The following is a 19,417-nucleotide window of genomic DNA, read 5'->3' as shown; positions in this document are numbered from 1 at the left end:
CTCATAGGAGACTGACACTTTACTGAGAACCATATGTGTGATGTTTATTGAGGAACAAGCTTTTGTGCCTGCAGACTGTAACATTATTCACTTTCTCCTGTTCATTCATTAATTCAATTTATTCATTTGTTTCTCATTTTACACTATTATGGTGCAAATATTCATTTGCATTTGTGGTTACCTGTTACTGTAAATCACTGTTTGCACATTGCAGCAACATATTTGTATTTATTCCTATATACAGAGACTTAATTTAGTCATTTTTAAAGATGCCAAAAATTCCATATGGTTCTCTGGTGTCTACATAGAAGGTTTGAATTTTAATGAAATTGACCAGAAGTGGTTTTACATGCTGCTATTTGGCCCTAGAAAGAAACAGGCCAGTTTCCCTTTTTTGGTAGGCTAATTATTATGTTGCTCTGATCGGCTGGTTTACAGTGAAGCACTGTGATGGCTCACACACACCCAATATCTTTACAATCATGCGCCACATAATGGCTTTTCTGTCAACGACAGACGTCAGGCAGTTTTTATCAACAACTCCAAACGGCAAGCTGAGCAGCTCCATACATATTTTTTTTGTAATAAATTTGGACTACTGCTTTCAATTTTTTTGACTTCAGTATCGATTTGATATTTGTTTAGCTAACCAAACGTAGGTACAGGGAGCAGAGCCGCCCCTTGATAATGTCAGTATCACAGATTCCATAATGTCGTTTACTGCTCCCCTGCTTTATCCGGGGTACGTTTCCCAAAAGCATAGTTGCTAACAACATTAGCAACTTACATAGTAACTTACATTACTATGTCAGCTGTTAACGGGAGCTTTTGGACCCCTGAACAGCACTTATGTTCTAGCCTACTAGTAATAAATAACCTTACATCAATGACTTCCTCCGCTTTTCCTCCCTAAGCGCTCTTGTGGAAACGCATGGCGCTGGAGGGAGGAATGTGAATGTTACAGGTTGTGCTGGTCCATTGTGCTTGAAAGAGGGTCGGTGCATGTTAGGTTTGGGGTGTAGTTAAGACTGTTACATAACAGTCTAGGGGTTTGGAATCAGCCCATTTTACCACCTTTTACACATGTGAGATTTATGTTTGAAAGAGGGAACAACAGTGTTTGAGATTCAAGGTATATCAGTTTCTTGTACCAAACCCTTCTTGTTCAGCTATCTGGAGGTAAAGTCAGCTTTTCATTCTCTGGCACCTTTAATTTTTAATTTCAAATTTTTTGTTATTTAAAGATATTTTGAACATTGCTCATTAAAGAGTTGTTTAAAAGCAAAATTAATTTTTAAAGCGATTCTTTTAAATTTAATTATGTATTCCAGTACATAATTGGTAAAATGCTGAAATAATAAAGTCCCATGATTAGTCCTAGTCCTTCACTTTTCAGTTACAAAGAGATAATTTAGAAGAATTAGTATTTTTTAATATCCCTATCTCATACAACAATACCCCATTAGCTCACACAACTTGTTTGTTATTCAGTTAATGCAGTATTATGTGCTTTAAATATCTATGGCCTTAAAAAAATCCAGCACCTGCTACCTTGGGACAGAAATCACTCGTCCCTTTTTATCCAGTTTATCAAACATTTCTGGAAAAACTGGCAGATTCACCTGAGACCATATCTGAAAATATAATACAAAGTACCAAGTCAAAGATTTTGAGAATAAATATTTCTTGTGTTTTTTCAAAATATTTTTATTGTGATTTTGTTTTTGAACAGCTATATAGCAAGAAATATCCAGCAAGGTAATTTGTCATATAATTTGTTCAGTAAATAGACAAAACAGTTTTAAACAACCATTTTGTAATTAAAATTAACTTTAAAAGATTACATTTTGTGACTTTGTTCAGTGCACTAACTATGTACCAGTATCTACCTGGCTGGGAATCTAACTGGGATGACTCTGAAAAAACACACTGAACAGTTTTAAGCAAAAAAAAAAAATGCTAAAATTAAGATATGACCAAAATAGCACATCTAATATGTCTACATAAGAACATAAGAAATTTACAAATGAGAGGAGGCCATTCGGCCCATCAAGCTCGTTTGGGGAGAACTTATATAATAGCTCAGAGTTGTTAAAATCTTATCCAGCTCTGATTTAAAGGAACCCAGGGTTTTAGCTTACGCTACGCTAACAGGAAGACTATTCCATACTCTAACTACATGCTGTGTAAAGAAGTGCTTCCTCAAATTCAGTTTAAAATGTTCTCCTGCTAATTTCCACTTATGGCCACGAGTTCTAGTATTTAAACTAATACTGAAGTAGCCATTTGGCTGAACAGCATCTAGACCCATTAGAATCTTATATACCTGGATCATGTCCCCCCTTAGTCTCCTTTGCTCGAGGCTGAACAGATTCAGCTCAGCTAACCTTTCCTCATAGGACATTCCTCTAAGACCAGGAATCATTCTTGTAGCCCTGTGTTGAACCCTTTCCAATGCAGCAACGTCCTTTTTAAAGTATGGTGACCAAACCTGCACACAATATTCTAGGTGGGGTCTTACCAAGGAATTGTATAATCGTAGCATCACCTCCCTTGACTTAAACTCCACACACCTAGAGATGTAACCTAACATCCTATTGGCAACTAATAGATGTATGGCAGACTTCAACCAGGAGGTGTCCCACTACAAGGACATTTAGTTAGTAGCAAATTATTCCAATTATTCCTTACATTGGATTAGCTATGGGTTGGTTAAATAACTCAGATATGTTTCTTTTCTATAGAAAAAGTCTGATGACAGCTTTAATGACATTTGTATTTTGTTCACCTGGAAAGAAAAAGGCTGCTCAAATAAAGAACATTTTAAAGGGGAGATTATATTGTGCAACTTAGCTTGATGCTAGGAAAAGGAGAGAGGTTCTCCCATTAGTACTTCTAGGAGCCCAATATGGTGATTTCTTTCTTCTTTTTTTTCTTTCTTTCTAACCTTTGCAGCTTCTGTCTGAAGGGGCAGGCCCTGGACGGCAAGTCGGCAGCAGTAATTGACTACACACCGTATCTTAAGTTCACTCAGAGGTGAGTATTTCACTGATTTGCTTCACTGTGCTTAATTGTTATTAAACAATTTTCAGTGTAACTCAGTTGACACAGAATGATGCAGTTTGTTTTGCCACCTTGAGAACCTGTCAGATGATAATGTGCTTTGAAGTTTATCTCCCAGGTTTATGGGTGTTCAGAGTGTCCATAAGCATGTTAAAGTCCGCTGGATTCACCTGTTTCTGTCCGTGCACCTCTGTAGCTACGACTACCTGAGCGATGATGACGACCGGCAGAGTGTGGACAGCAGCACCAGCGACGACAGCTACCCGGAGCATCCCTACATCCCGCTGGTCACCGACGAGGAGAGCTGGAGCACAAAGTGCCGCAAGATGGAGCAGAGGTTCAAGATCGTCTACGCCCAGAAGGTGGGTTACGGTTACATTATGGTATTATCTGTCCATTCCCTCCAACTATAACTGCTTACAGAGTGTCGTAACTATCTACAACAAATAAGATATACCTACAGTCATACAGTACTGTTTCAACAGATTATTTTTGATAAATATTATATTTAGCATCTAATCTTATCATGGCTTATGTGACAATCTGGTCATTACAACACATCAGGAAGGAGGAGTTTATCTTTGATGTTAATGTTTGTTTCATTTTTTTGGTAATGTTTAACAATCTCTTTGTCCTTATAAGTGCTTTATGTGCCCCGATAATGTGTGAATTTGACACAGTCGATATGAAGCTTGTGAAACTATTTGAAACTGAAATTTATTTGTGTTTATTTCTAATTAAACAGAACAGTTTTCTTTTTGCATAAGTCTTTGCTTCAGTAATATGATAATGACTTGTCTGTTAAAAACAGAAAATCCCCACAGGCCAGTTCTATGCTTACATGCATATTTATTGGCAGTTGCTTTTGTCCAAAGTGACATGCAAGTGAAGCAGATAATACAAAATAAGCATACAGCTGTCATGAGCTGATTTATGTACAAGTGCTGCTAGGCTACACTTCTAACAATTGACCAGAAACAAGTGCAAGACAGTTATGAGGAAGAAGAGCTATATAAACACTTACAGGACTGTCACAGAAAATTAGAATATTGTGATAAAGTTCTTTATTGTCTGTAATGCAATTAAAAAAACAAAAATGTCATACATTCTGGATTCATTACACATCAACTGAAATATTGCAAGCCTTTTATTGTTTTAATAGTGCTGATTATGCCATACAGCTTAGGAAAACTCAAAAATCCCATCTCAGAAAATTAGAATATTTCCTCAGTCCAAGTAAAAAAATAAGATTTGTAACAGCAAAACAAAATCAAACATTTGAAAATGTCAATTAATGCACTCAGTACTTGGTTGGGAATCCTTTTGCACGGATTACTGCATCAATTCGGCGTGGCATGGAGGCAATCAACCTGTGGCATTGCTGATGTGTTATGGATGCCCAGGATGCTTCAATAGCGGCCTTTAGCTCAACTGCATTATTGGGTCTGGTGTGTTTCAGCTTCCTCTTCACAATACCCCACAAATTCTCTATAGGGTTCAGGTCAGGGGAGTTGGCAGGCCAATCGAGGACAGTGATGCCATGGTCAATACACCAGTTACTGGTGGTTTTGGCACTGTGGGCAGGTGCCAGATCATGCTGGAAAATGAAATCATTATCTCCATAGAGCTGTTCAACAGATGGAAGCATGTAGTGCTCCAAAATCTCTTGGTACACAGCTGCATTGACTCTGGACTTGATGAAACACAACGGACCAACACCAGCAGCTGACACAGCTCCCCAAACCATTGCTGACTGTGGGAACTTCACACTGGATTTCAAGCAACTTGGATTTTGCTCCTCTCCAGCCTTCCTCCAGACTCTAGCGCCTTGACTTCCAAATGAAATACAAAACTTGCTTTCATCTGAAAATAGGACTCTGGACCACTCTGCAACTGTCCAGTGCTTCTTTTCCATAGCCCAGGTCAGACGCTTCTTCCGTTGTCTTGAGTTCAGGAGTGGCTTGACCATGGGAATACGGCTATTGTAGCCCATTTCCCGGACACGTCTGTGAACAGTGGCTTTTGATACCTGAACTCCGGCTTCAGTCCACTGTCTTTGAAGCTCACCCAAATTCTGGAAGCGGCTCTTCTTCACAATGCTGTTAAGTCTGCGGTCCTCTCTCTTGGTTGTGCAGCGTTTCCTGCCACATTTCTTCCTTCCAACAGACTTTTTGTGAATGTGCTTTGAAACTGCACTCTGTGAACAGCCTGCTCTTTTGGAGATTTCTTTTTGTGTCTTACCCTCCTGATGGAGAGTGTCAATGATGGTCCTCTGGACAGCAGTCAGGTCAGCAGTCTTCCCCATACTTGTGATTTAGTTTACTGAACCAAGCTGACTGTTTTTAAAGGCTCAGGGAAACCCTTGCAGGTGTTTCGAGTTAATTAGACGATTCAAGTGATTAGTTAAATAGCCTGCTAGTATAGTTTTTCATGATATTCTAATTTTTTGAAATAGGATTTTTGAGTTTTCCTAAGCTGTATGGCATAATCAGCACTATTAAAACAATAAAAGGCTTGCAATATTTCAGTTGATGTGTAATGAATCCAGAATGTATGACATTTTTGTTTTTTTAATTGCATTACGGACAATAAAGAACTTTATCACAATATTCTAATTTTCTGTGACAGTCCTGTATATTGTATCCAGTCCTTTCTCTAAAATTCCCCTGACTATGCTTTGCGATAGAGTGGAATGAAACAGGCACCATGCCCAATGACAAATACCAAAAATGCCATGATGGCATGATGTAAAGCAGAAATCAGTTTTGTTACAGCAGAATCTTTGCTCTCAAGCTTGTTATTCAGCAATGAAAAATGTAGCTGTTAGTCATGCTGGTTAATATTTACATCTGATGAATGTTACTTTGGGTTATCAGCAATAAATTGATTATAGCATATTATAATTTCTTTGTATTCATACTGTGTTTCACCGGTCAACAGTGCCAGGATCCACATCCTAATTTTTTTATTATTTTATTCTGCCTATTTTAGATTTCGACCTCCAAAACCACAGGCACCATGAGACAATTAATACCATCTGGCCAAGCACTGGCAGCTGAAATATGCCAGTCAATTAAAGTGATAATCATTCAGCACGTTATATGACATGGTAATTAAAATTTCTCAGTTGACATTTGATTACTCTTCGCAGGTGGAGAGTGGAAAAAGTGTCACACATTACAAATTCTGAGATCGCCCCTTAATGCTTATTAGTTATGAAGATCAAATCTGAGCAAAAATGTGCCGCTGCTTGGTAAATCCCTGCATGCCCTCTCAGACCGCATATAATTCTGAAATGGGAACCGAATAAAATAATGTCCCTGACCTTATTTTCCATGAACCGTCCTACTTCTGAGTAGGTCTCTGAGATATTGTAGCGTGTGTATGGGAATTTGGGCACACACAGCTGATGGACCCAACACAAACTGTGGCCCATGTTATAAGGAGATGCTGAAAAGCAAAACAACTTAAAGAGCTTAGTGTTGGAGGGCTTGTGTTATATGACCCATAATTGTCTCAGTGCAGCTTCTTTAGCAGCTGACTGGGAAGTGTGCTTTCTGCACTGAAACAGCTTTTTGGGGACTCACCTACATGCCGGTTTGTTTGGGAGTCAGGGACTTTATTCCATCCCCTTGGTTTCTGCAGCTGGGGAATGAGGGATTGCCAGAGTGTACCTTACAAATTTGACCCATTCAACAGATCTGGGCAAAGGTTGCCAAATGTTACCTAGATAAAATGAAAGGTTTGGCTTCTATTTCATGATTACCTGGGAAATCACACACTTTCTGAAGGTTTTATGGTATACACGGGCACATGGTGTTTTTTCTGGATAGTGACATTACCTGATGTTGGAGGCCACAAAACTCAAAGTGCTGTTGGTCACAGAGCAAAACTGTTGGATAAGTGTGTGTCTGAGCTCAGAAAGGCCCAGGCTACAATATACGCAAAACTGTAGTTAAAAATGGCGATGAAGATTCCTACAAAGGCACAGTTGCTAAACTCTAGCAAGAAACATATCAGTGCTGGACCCAAACAAGCAGTCAGAATTCAGTAGTACTGTGCAGAACAGTAGATCTTTGTTGAATTAGGTCATATTCATGAGGTGCCCTACATTAAGATTTTAAAGGCATTAAGCCATGACCAGAGCCTGAATCTGAAACTCTGAATCCGGCAGGTTGGCTGCATTTAATAATTGCATTTTATTTATCGATGTTTAATAGTAATGGTGGAAATCTTTAAGAAGCAGCACTGACTGCTCAGCACCAAGGAATCTTTGCACACCTGCTTCAGTAGCAGGAAGATCAAATTTTTCTCGGTGAAAGGTGTAGCATTGTCACCAGTGGCGGAGCCAGGAAATTTTCTGTGGGGTGGCCAGGATGATTATGTGATCATTTTGGGGGTGGCCACGGCCCCCCCCGGCCACCCCCTGCCTCCGCGCCTGTGCATGGATGGCTGTGGTCAGACCAGGGGGGGCCAATAGGGGGGCCAATAGGGTGGCCGGGGTTCGGCGGGGGGTGGCCACGGCCCCCCCCGGCCACCCCCTGCCTCCGCGCCTGATTGTCACAAGACTGGAAAAGTGTATTCCCCAAATGAAGGCCAACGCCAATGGAGGAAGTCTCCGGAAGACTGTGCGGAAAGAGAAACAGGAAGCCCTGAAATTAGTGAAGAAGCAGCTTGATGTCAAACTTAAGGATTTAAAGGATATTCATTACTGAGATGGGGGCTCAAGGGACCTGAAGTGTGACTGGTTATGTTGTGTTTACTGCTGCTGTTATGGAATACACCACTGATGAGATGTGTGGTTACTGGTGCCTTTTGTTAAAGGGATGCGAGTTTGTTGTGATATCTTCTACTTTAATTTCTTCAGCTCTTCTTCTTATTCTTATTATTATTATTATTATTATTATTATAATAACCATCAGGGGTGCACATGACTGTTATGCTTTAAACGCTTTTGCTGTTTAAAGCGATATCCACAGCAATTTCTTTTCATGGCAGCGCAAATGCACATTTACATGTGCATTTGCGCTGTTATGACAAGAAATGACCATGCATTTTAACCCTTATGTGGCTGATATGTACTCCTTTCGCAGTTTAAATGCTAAAATGCACAGTAAATACACAAAAGCACAAATACGCATTTGCGCTGCTACAACAAAAAAATGCAGCACATATCGCTTTATACGGCAAATGCATACCAGTTATGTACACCCCTGATAATTATTATTTTGTAATATTTTCATTTATAGATGCTTCTGATTTCTCCGTATTACATTTAGAAGAAATAGTAAGACTTTCTTGACCTCACATCGCTGTTGTGTTGCTCTGCTGTCTACGTGCTCTGTCTCTTACCAGTGCTGTGATGTTAGACCAACTTATGTTCCTTGGCAGGGATACCTAGAGGAGCTGGTCCGCCTGCGGGAGTCTCAGCTGAAGAACCTGGAGATGGAAAACAAACGGCTGGCCCTGAGGTTGGAGGAGCTGCAGCGACAGAGCCAGCAGGAGAAGAAGGAGCTGGAGGACATTGTACTCGAGCTACAGGAACAGCTGTGAGCAAGAAACTGTGGGGCACATAGACCTAGGAGCAGCCAAGGCGGCCATTCAGTGGGCAAACCTCAGGATGATGGCCTCTAGGTTACATTGACCCCAAGACATGCACAGCATGTGGTCTGCAGCTACACATATAACTGACTGTTTGGTTCTATGGTTTCCCACAGAGCAAGCCTGATACCCTGTGACTCCAGTCACCTGAATAAGGAGCTCACTATCCCCCTGGTCAACCAGTGGCCATCAAGCCAGGCTTTCAACAACCAGGAGGATGTGAAACTCTTCCGCAGGTGAGTTTTCCAGTTCAGCAGGGATATGTGCTGTAGGTGAGCATTCAGTGATGAGTGAACACCGTGGGCTATCTGATTAGAATGAAAAGATTCCAGAATACCAGTAGATCTCCCAAACTGAACCTGTACTGATTTAATACTTATATCAGTGTTTACATAAATTTATATGTAGGTGATGTTCTGTATGTACAGGGGTTGGACATTGAAACTAAAACACACACACACACACACACATATATATAACCAATTTCTAAACAAACAGTACTCTAGTGTACATGTGCATATCAGATTACTTCATTATAGTCATTTGCTATCTAGACATTTTAATACAATTGTCAGGCTCCGGGCAGATGGGTGATTCCTGTTTTGGACCACATATTTGACTCTCTGTTTTCTGAAAATTGGAATGATTGTATTTTATGGTTTAAAAATTTTGTCAGGACTATACCATACTTAGCTATGAGGAATGCATGTTTGCCAAGCTCAGGGGTTGAAAATATTATAATTATGGGATGTTTTTTGTATATATTTCTCCAGACATTTTCCACCCCGTTAGGGACATGTACATGGTAATCGCAGAGTTTAAATAATGTACAAGTCAAACAATACTGAACTTTTCTGGGATACAATGTGTCCCTTTTGCTATGATAAAAGTTTAATTCTTGTAGCATTAACAGTTTTAATTTGATGAAGAGTACAATGTCAGAATAATGGAATCTGTGCATTTTTTGTCCCCATTTTGTTGTCTTGTATGAGGAATTTAAATAACTAGAAATAAAAGTATATGTAGATGCATTATATGTACCTCATTTAACAAAACAATATACAAATATACCAAACACTTACTGTTGTGATTAGAATATTTTTTTAAATCATTGCCTAACAGGGTGGAATAGAATATAACAGGGTGGAACTGAGTAGGCCTCCTAACAACTAGATTCAGATTCACAACAACAATACTACTACTACAACTAATAATGATAGTAATAATAATAATAATATCACTGTAGTAACATAAATAATTAAGAAATACACTCATAAAATAATAATAACAATAATAATACTTTTTGATTATACCATTATTATTCATTATCATACACAAGAAATACACTCAAATAATAAATCTACTAGTCATTTTAATGAAAATAATAAATATTCTTGTACAATTTCTACTCAGTAGGTTGCATATCCCATACATAGCCTAACAGGGTGGAATATTTCTAGCTAATTTAGCTCTAGCTCTTTGAGTGAGCAACATTTAGCTAGCACACACTCTACAGCTGATCAGCATAGCTATTTTAACATGTTTTAAAAAATATTTTTTCCAATAAATATTTCCCATAATATATACTAACAGGGTGGAACTTTAAGGGTGCCTCAAACTGGTGTATAATGTAAAACTGAGAAAACTTCGTGGAAATGGCTGCATGGATTTGTAATCTTTTTAGGGAGCCAAGAAACTAGGGGCTCACAGGGTGGAAAACCAATGCGGGGACATATAATATATTATATAATTACAGAAAACAAAATAAGTTTCACCAGATTTGTTTCTTTCTCTAAATGTAGTATACCCTAGTCTATCAAAATAATAAAGAATACGTTTTAGTTTTTATAATTTTATAGTTTATATATACTGAGGAAGTTGAATACATTTCATTTGGGACATGCTAAAATGAGCGCATATTCCAGAGAAATGGTGCTTTACAGAGATGTAAAAAGATAAAAATAGTAATTTATCTTTGTTAGAGCAATAGAAAACACCTAAACACATAATAAAATAGGTTTGTTATAAAGATTTGTCTAATTTTATAGAAGAATAAGAGCCAGTTAAACACAAGGACATGAATATGTGGGCCAAAACAGGAATCACTCAGATACAAAAGACAGGACCCAGTTTGCACGAGACTGCGGGTTTATTAGAGTCCAGGAGAATCAAAACCAAGACACAGAGCTGGAGACGGAGTCAGGTACGATCCAAAGGGGTTAGAAGCCGGGGTGGTCAGTCCTACGTCAACACACCAGACGAGGGGACGGGAAGAACGAAAGGCAGGAACAGGCGGGAGTCAGAGAGACGAGGGATCCAGGGCAGGTGGGAGAAACGAAAGACAAAAGACTGCTCGGTAAGGCTCATTAAGGATAATGGCAACAATACATCGCGTCGCTGTTCCTGACTCGATCGCTTTTATGCGGCGGTTATGGCAAGCCGTTTTAACATTTAATCAAGTCACACTCCTATCCGTAATTACATTTTAGATATACATAATATAATTTCTCCTAGTCAAAATTATATTCGTACTAGTCAGAATGGCAATTACAGATATCCACAATTGCATTCTTACTAGTAGAAAATGTATTTCAAGATATCTAAAACTTTATTTCTCCTAGTCATAATGCTATTTAAGATATCTTTAAATCTTTACAAAGTATAAGTGGCCGTTTTGACATTTAATCGCTAGACTGGATACGCATTGCAGATATCCGTAATTCAATTCTTCCTAGTCAAAAAGAGCATTTCAGATATCCACAATGACATTCTTCCTATCCACAATTGTCATTTCAGATATCCACAACGTCATTCTTCCTAGGAGAAACTACGTCACTTTTGCCATTCATGTCTATTGGGCTTTCAATTTCAGATATCCACAATTACATTTCAGATATCTAGAATTAACATTCTGGATATCCGAAATTGAATTCTTACTAGGAAAAACTCCCATTTCAGATATCTACAATCCAATTGTTACTAGTCATAATTTTAATTTCAGATATCCGAAAGGAAAAAAAAACATTCCAGATATATATTATGTAATTTCGAATATCCAAAAATACACTGTGAATAGTAAAAATGTTATTACAGATATCCACAATTCATATTATGACTAGTAAAAATGCAATTGCAGATATCTACAATTAGAATTACGCCTAGGAACAATGCAATTGTAGATATCTACAATTGTATTGTGGATATCTGTTGAAGAGTAGATAAGACGCCGTTTTAACATAAAAACGATCCATTTACTATCCACAATTACATTTTAGATATACAGAATATCATTTCTCCTAGTCAAAATTATATTCTTACTAGTCAGAATGGCAGTTGCAGATATCCACAATTACATTCTTACTAGTAGAAAATGTATTTCAAGATATCTAAAACTTTATTTCTCCTAGTCAAAATTCCATTTAAGATATCTTTAAATCTTTACGTAGTATAAGTGGCCGTTTTGACATTTAATCGCTAGACTGGATATGTATTGGAGATATCCGTAATTCAGTTCTTCCTAGTCAAAAAGAGCATTTCAGATATCCACAATGACATTCTCCCTATCCACAATTGTCATTTCAGATATCCACAATGTCATTCTTCCTAGGAGAAATTACGTCACTTTTGCCGTTCATGTCTATTGGGCTTTCAATTTCAGATATCCGCAATTACATTTTAGATATCTAGAATTAACATTCTGGATATCCGAAATTGAATTCTTACTAGGAAAAATGACGTGTATTCCGCCAGTATGTTTCCCTGTCGTCGTCATTTCAGATATCTAGAATGGCGGTGCGACGTACATCCGGTAAAAATATATAAAAATATAAGCCAGCTAAATAATTGATGTCATCCATACTGTCGCTATGACAGTTCTCTATAAACTCCTTATTACAAATAAATTAATAACTACATACGTTTTAATAGAAAGCTAATAACTTGCACGGTAAAATATAAAACGTTCTTTGTTTCACGTTGCTGAATAGCCTATATAGTTTTTGCTGTTAATGCAGCAGAACAGAAAGTGATCAGCATGATACGTTTAGCTGATCTGCACTGTTCAGCACAAATACAGACTCCAGTGGAATTAAATCAGTATTAGCTGGATTTACTAGTTTTGCTCCAGTTTCATTTTTGATTTGGTCACCTAGAGGGTCTGCTGATAGACACAGATATATACAGTATAGCGCAAGTGGCGTGTTGAGGGGCTGTCAGCTGTTCGCAGTCAGTGCAGTCCCATGCAGACCAAAATGACCGTCCCAGGTCATTCATTCACAAAATGCATAATTTTGACCAGAGCATGTAAGTGGAGCTTATCGCTCACGGACCTGTACGCTCTTCCAGCTCCCCCCACTCACAGCCACTTCGCTCATTATCGCCCCCCTCTCGGGCCAATTTTAATCCCGCTCCAAGGAAATCGCTCACCGCTGTCTCCAAGAACGAACGTTTTAGCCTTAACTTTAGCCTGGCATCAAAATAAATGAGCAGTCAAATCCACATTCAGGTAGAAATGGTTTATTTCTAGGTCAGTCCTGCTTCATACACAGCGTGTGAGCTGGTCTGGGACAGTTCCGGTATACGAAAGTGGAGCGAGGTGACGCTAATTGTGGATAGTCAATGGACCCATTTTATGTTAAAACGGCGTCCTATCTACTCGTTAATAGATATCCACAATACAATTGTAGAAATCTGCAATTGCATTGTTCCTAGGCGTAATTCTAATTGTAGATATCTGCAATTGCATTTTTACTAGTCATAATGCGAATTGTGGATATATGTAATGACATTTTTACTATTCACAATGTATTTTTGGATATTCAAAATTACATTATATATATCTGGAATGTTTTTTTCCTTTCGGATGTCTGAAATTACAATTATGACTAGTAACAATTGGATTGTAGATATCTGAAATGGGAGTTTTTACTATCAGGAATTCAATTTCGGATATCCAGAATGAACATTCTGGATATCTGAAATGTAATTGCGGATATCTGAAATTGAAAGCCCAATAGACATGAATGGCAAAAGTGACGTTATTTCTCCTAGGAAGAATGACGTTGTGGATATCTGAAATGACAATTGTGGATAGGAAGAATGTCATTGTGGATATCTGAAATGTTCTTTTTGACTAGGAAGAATTGAATTACGGATATCTGCAATACATATCCAGTCTAGCGATTAAATGTTAAAACGGCTACTTATGCTTTGTAAAGATTTAAAGATATCTTAAACGGAATTGTGACTAGGAGAAATAAAGTTTTAGATATCTTGAAATACATTTTCTAATAGTAAGAATGTAATTGTGGATATCTGCAACTGCCATTCTGACTAGTAAGAATATAATTTTGACTAGGAGAAATGATATTCTGTATATCTAAAATGTAATTGTGGATAGTAAATGGATCGTTTTTATGTTAAAACGGCGTCTTATCTACTGTTCAACAGATATCCACAATACAATTGTAGATATCTGCAATTGCATTGTTCCTAGGCGTAATTCTAATTGTAGATATCTGAAATTGCATTTTTACTAGTCATAATATGAATTCTGGATATCCGTAAAGACATTTTTACTAGTCACAATGTATTTCGGATATTCGAAATTGCATTCTGGATATCTAAAATGGTGGTATCCTTTCGGATATCTAAAATTAAAATTATGACTAGTAACAATTGGATTGTAGATATCTGAAATGGGAGTTTTTCCTAGTAAGAATTCAATTTCGGATATCCAGAATGTTAATTCTAGATATCTGAAATGTAATTGTGGATATCTGAAATTGAAAGCCCAATAGACATGAATGGCAAAAGTGACGTAGTTTCTCCTAGGAAGAATGACGTTGTGGATATCTGAAATGACAATTGTGGATAGGAAGAATGTCATTGTGGATATCTGAAATGCTCTTTTTGACTAGGAAGAATTGAATTAGAGATATCTGCAATGCATATCCAGTCTAGCGATTAAATGTTAAAACGGCTTGCCATAGGCGGTGATCCACGTGAAGTGGTTTCAGTTGTTCCTCCGCCTAGGTGGGCGTGGCCACCTGTCTGGGCGTGACAATAATATACAAACCATCTAAGTTATGCTTCTGTATGTACAAAGTTATTGTTGTACGCTCTGGGAGCACTATGTTTTGAACCTATTATTTAAAATGCTACATTAAAGGCACTGATAAGTTTAAAAGTAACTGCAAGAAACGCGAGATTCCACGGTCACAGACAGCTAACACGTGAAAGAGGCTGGTTGCCGAGACATGCGCGGCGTACCCAAAGACTTGTAATATTAAAGGTATAGTATCCACTTGCACTAACTAATATTATGTATCACGAATATTTATATATCATTTGATTTTATTTAATCCTAAACCAGAGTATTGTTTTTGTCTTACACTGTTACACATCATCTGCGATTAGTGTCTGCGATCTTTCGGAAATTCTTAAAGTACTGTACTCCCATTTAATTGTTCACGACCAACTTGCGAATAACCGAAACCGCGATTGTTTAATTTGAAAATCTGAAGTGCCGAATAATACTTCATTGTCATACAGCACTTAGAATGTTTTTCATATTATAAACAATAATAGTACTATATCGATACCTTATACTAACACTTAATTATTATTTAGTACAACAGAATGTTAACTGTCTTCAATAGGAATCTAATCGAATCCATGTACGCCAGCTAATGTAATTGAACAAACAAGATTTCGTCTCACCATAACGGCTTAAACAAGTAATTCAGTACACATTAACGTACAGTATATACCCATTTCCTCTGCATTCAAAATGTCAAGTACCAAATGTTATAGCTTACCGTGTAATATATCCCAGACCCTGTAGTGTCATTCGCTTCACGTGGGGCTGCCTCATTGGCGTATATTAATATGACAGTAATGTGCATCTGCATGGAAAGCTAATCAAATCGCTTATAAGGCATATTGTTCCGTAAACTGTCTTTGCACATACAGTACAACCTTGCCATCTATCAGATACGCATCTACAAGTAACTATAATAACTTGTACCTACTGTAATACAACCGCCATCTCACTACTTATGAAATAGTTTACGTAATTGATATTGGCCTCGTTATCACATTAACCAAGTGAAATAATGTCCTTGCAGAAAGACTAAAGGTGGAACTAAAATTAGGCGTTTGGTTTCCCTCGGTTCGTGTTGCCTACTGTGAGACTCGCTACTTTACTTTTTCCTCTCTTTAATGTGCTTCAAATGTTGTGACTGGATACCTGTTCTGTTTAAGTGTGTTCGTGGAAAGAGTTGTGTTAAAGCGTGTTTTATTAGTTTGCTTGGTACTTACTTTCTACCCACTTTCACTGGTCAGACTTGAAAGGTGTACAGTGAGGTAAACGACACTTGTGCCGTTTGCCGGTTACCGTTTACTCATCATTACGCTTGCGGTATTTAGCAATTAAGTAACGTTAATTATACTTATAATTATAGCACTCCTATTGTTATAAATAGCTACTCATCTGTTACATCGGTAATATGTTTTAATTGTACTATGGTAGTGCTTTTGATTATCACACTTGTTGTTATAATATCAATAACCTGGCTAAATGCTGACGTAAACTCTATTTCTAATCACACAGACCGGACACACACATACAACACATATATACACATCCCACATCCTGCACAGTCAGCTGTCATCCACACACAAAAAATTGTCTGACGTCAGAGTTAATATAAATAAGACCTCCAGTCCTTGATTCTCTAACCGGAATCTACTGTTCATGTTGGCCGTACATTTAACTTTAAATTTCATCCCATGTACCAGCAGTATTTAATGTCCCTTGTAGAAAGAATGCCTCAAATTTTCTTTGCTGTTATAACTGCTAGAGGAGGTTACTTTGATGAATCAAAGATTTGATATTTTATTGTTAATTAATAAACATACTGTAAATTTATTTGTTAGCAAGGAATATTAAGTGTTTTGTAAATGTTAAGCATGGAAATGTAGAAAATCTCTTTTGACTGGTAGTGTATGCATATAGAAAACATATGTTTTGCCCCTAAATTGCTTTGTGAAGTCATCTGTGCGTCGGCACGTCACTCACCTCGTCTTTGTTTCTGTCTGCCTGCAGGAGGAGCTTCCCCAGCGTAGAACAGCTCTCCGCTGAGGTTAACCTGGATCTGGATTCCCAAAACATCGAGGGGAAGCAGAACGGAGAACCTTGGTGTCCAGCAGGTACACATACAAAACCAGTTCGAAAAAAATTTACCTTGAACTCCGTCTGAATCTCAGAAGTCAAACCGTGAACGTCGACCTAAGATAACTTGTACGCGCGGGGAAATGAGTCACGCGGCACGTCTCTCAGCAGAAAGCGGAAGGGTAACGCTTCAGTCTCAGCCTCGCATTCGCTGTAATGGCATCGTGCATGTTTACACTAACTGAATACATATATTTAGACAGTAAAAATACATTTAGACAATGATAGACAGTAACAGTAATTATTATATAATAAAATACATTTAAAAATAAATATTTCTTATTCATTATTTTAATATTAATAATAAACCATTAATACATTTAATTATAATAATATTGTCGTGCGGAGCGGGGACGGAACGGAGACAAAGGCGCAGACGTCAGGGTATCTGGGAATACGGGGCTTAATTATAGGTAAGGCAGGCAAAACGCAGACGGACAATACAATGACCGGGCTGGGGAAACAAACTGAAACGCGGACGAAATACAGAGGACTAATGACAACAACCAGAAACAACTGATCACATGGGGATTCCACACGGGGTTAACGAGGGGGCGTGGCACACGGAAGGAGCAGACCATCAGGGCAGGACACATTGTTTTTTAACTTTACACATTGTTTGGATGCATTTATTTATTTTCTTACTTTACAAATTACTGTTTTGATAAATGTGCTTAGATGTGTTTAGTACAGTATATGCTCTTCTTGTTTTATCTGGTTCATTTTGTGTTTAAATACAAAAAAAAAACATATTTAGATGTATTTTTTTGGGGCTGGGAATCAAATTATTGGTTTTCCATTATTTCTTATGGGGAAAATTCGATCACAACTCGAACTGTTTAGGATTCGATTCGGAGTTCTGAACTAATTAAATTCGAGTTCTGAGGTACCACTGTATTTGAAGAGAGACTTCTTGCTGAATGTGTGATGTGTCTTCCCAGGTAAAGACTACACCCCTTCCATGCTGGGTCTGTGTGGATCCCTGGCCTCTCTGCCAAGCTGTAAATCATTGGCCAGCCTGAAGTCCAGCGAGTGTCTGGTCAACATCAGCACAGAAGCCAGCCCTGCCCTTTCTCCCAGCTAGGGCGTGTCTGCCCACCCCCAGCACCCCACCCCCACCCACCATGCACTGGGGCCACAGATTCAGTTCTGCTTCGCACAGGGCCCACACCCAACTGCAGCAGGGGACTCTGTGCCTTCTGCGGCTTCGGCGCCCCCCCCGCCCTCCTGCCTGCCCTCTCTGCCCCCTCCTCCAGCTCCTTCCATCCTCTTCAGCTTGATGGTGCCCTAAGGATCTCAAAAAGCGCTGAGAAGCGAACTGAGGTGGAATGACCGAACATTTCCAAAAAATTTGTCTTTGAGGACATTGTTTTAGAGAAAAATATTAGAGGAAATATACTTGAATAATACTTTCCCAATCAGCCCTTCTCCAAGTCCCTCTCCCTCCTTCAGACCTTGTTGGAACTTGAGACTATATCGTATGTTTGACTGTTGCCATGTATAAAATATTACATCATTCCAAACTGAAATTGTGTTCCCCTGCCCTCTCTTTGCCCAACTTTTAATCTATACTTAGACCTAAATATTTGTCTTCTCAGTCTTGACCATCCATCTGTCTAACATAAAGCAGAACTGAACTGCCATGATTTCAGAGTATAAAAACACATGGAAATTAAAGTTATTTGTGGTCAGATGGCTTTCTGCTTTACAGGAAGAGCATCTCCTTATGTTTTGTGTGATTTGGAGTTTATGAATGACTAATATCGAGAATAACCTTGAATTTTATCCTTGAGCTTTACTGATTTTGATCAAAATTGCAATTTCAGCAGGTGGAAGAAGCAATGAACAAAGTATTCATCTGTATGTTTGTTTATGGGGGGTACTTTGTATAACCTATTTTTATTTTTTAACATTTTTGTGCAGTTTTTGTATCCCTTTCTGTTTTCTTAATCCCTTTTGTATCTCTTTGTTTTTTATTTATTTAATGGTTTCCCTAGGATCTATGCTGTTTGTCAGCTTACTCTGCAATAAATTGCTTCCCTTTCGTTCTCACTTCAGTGTCGTCTTGCACTTTTAATTGTGCGTGTGATTTGTTTGCTTATATCACAAAGATTGTGACAACTTAGTGTAATTTCAGGAGGGGTCTCAAGACCGACTTTATATATATTATATAACTGAAATAAAGGTAGCTGATTACGAGAAAGATCTCGGTATGTATGTTGATGCTTCCATGTCCCACTCTCGCCAGTGTGGGGAAGCAATAAAAAAGGCAAACAGAATGTTGGGTTATATCTCTAGGTGTGTGGAGTTTAAGTCAAGGGAGGTGATGTTACATTTATATAATTCCTTGGTAAGACCCCACCTAGAATACTGTGTGCAGGTTTGGTCACCATACCTCAAGAAGTACATTGCTGCCTTAGAAAAGGTGCAACGAAGAGCTACGAGAATGATTCCTGGTCTTAGAGGAATGTTTTATAAGGAGAGGATATGAGACACTAAGGGGGGATATGATTCAGGTCT

General features: G+C 38.3%; 1 protein-coding gene and 1 long non-coding RNA gene across 4 annotated transcripts in view; one reads left to right on the top strand and one right to left on the bottom strand.

Annotated features, from left to right (window-relative positions):
* Positions 1-18,949, top strand: part of rundc3ab (RUN domain containing 3Ab) — a 29,016-nt gene extending 10,067 nt beyond the window's left edge. For all 3 annotated transcript variants that reach the window (XM_023799860.2, XM_023799861.2, XM_023799859.2), the window contains exons 7-12: positions 2,956-3,036; positions 3,260-3,425; positions 8,455-8,612; positions 8,781-8,900; positions 16,772-16,875; positions 17,839-18,949. In XM_023799860.2, coding sequence (XP_023655628.2) covers positions 2,956-3,036; positions 3,260-3,425; positions 8,455-8,612; positions 8,781-8,900; positions 16,772-16,875; positions 17,839-17,981 — 772 coding nt within the window. In that variant the 3' untranslated portion in view covers positions 17,982-18,949. The remainder of the gene's footprint in view (positions 1-2,955; positions 3,037-3,259; positions 3,426-8,454; positions 8,613-8,780; positions 8,901-16,771; positions 16,876-17,838) is intronic.
* LOC111837639 (uncharacterized) lies at positions 7,613-16,995 on the bottom strand. Its single transcript, XR_002836697.2, has 4 exons — positions 16,910-16,995; positions 16,745-16,820; positions 8,416-8,502; positions 7,613-7,689 (listed from the first exon to the last, which is right to left on the bottom strand). It is a non-coding gene; the product is annotated as an uncharacterized lncRNA (long non-coding RNA).
* Positions 18,950-19,417: the final 468 nt, after the last annotated feature.

This window comes from Paramormyrops kingsleyae, chromosome 5 (genome assembly GCF_048594095.1).
Source record: "Paramormyrops kingsleyae isolate MSU_618 chromosome 5, PKINGS_0.4, whole genome shotgun sequence".
NCBI lineage: Eukaryota > Metazoa > Chordata > Actinopteri > Osteoglossiformes > Mormyridae > Paramormyrops > Paramormyrops kingsleyae.
This window is presented reverse-complemented; position numbering and strand designations above follow the sequence as displayed.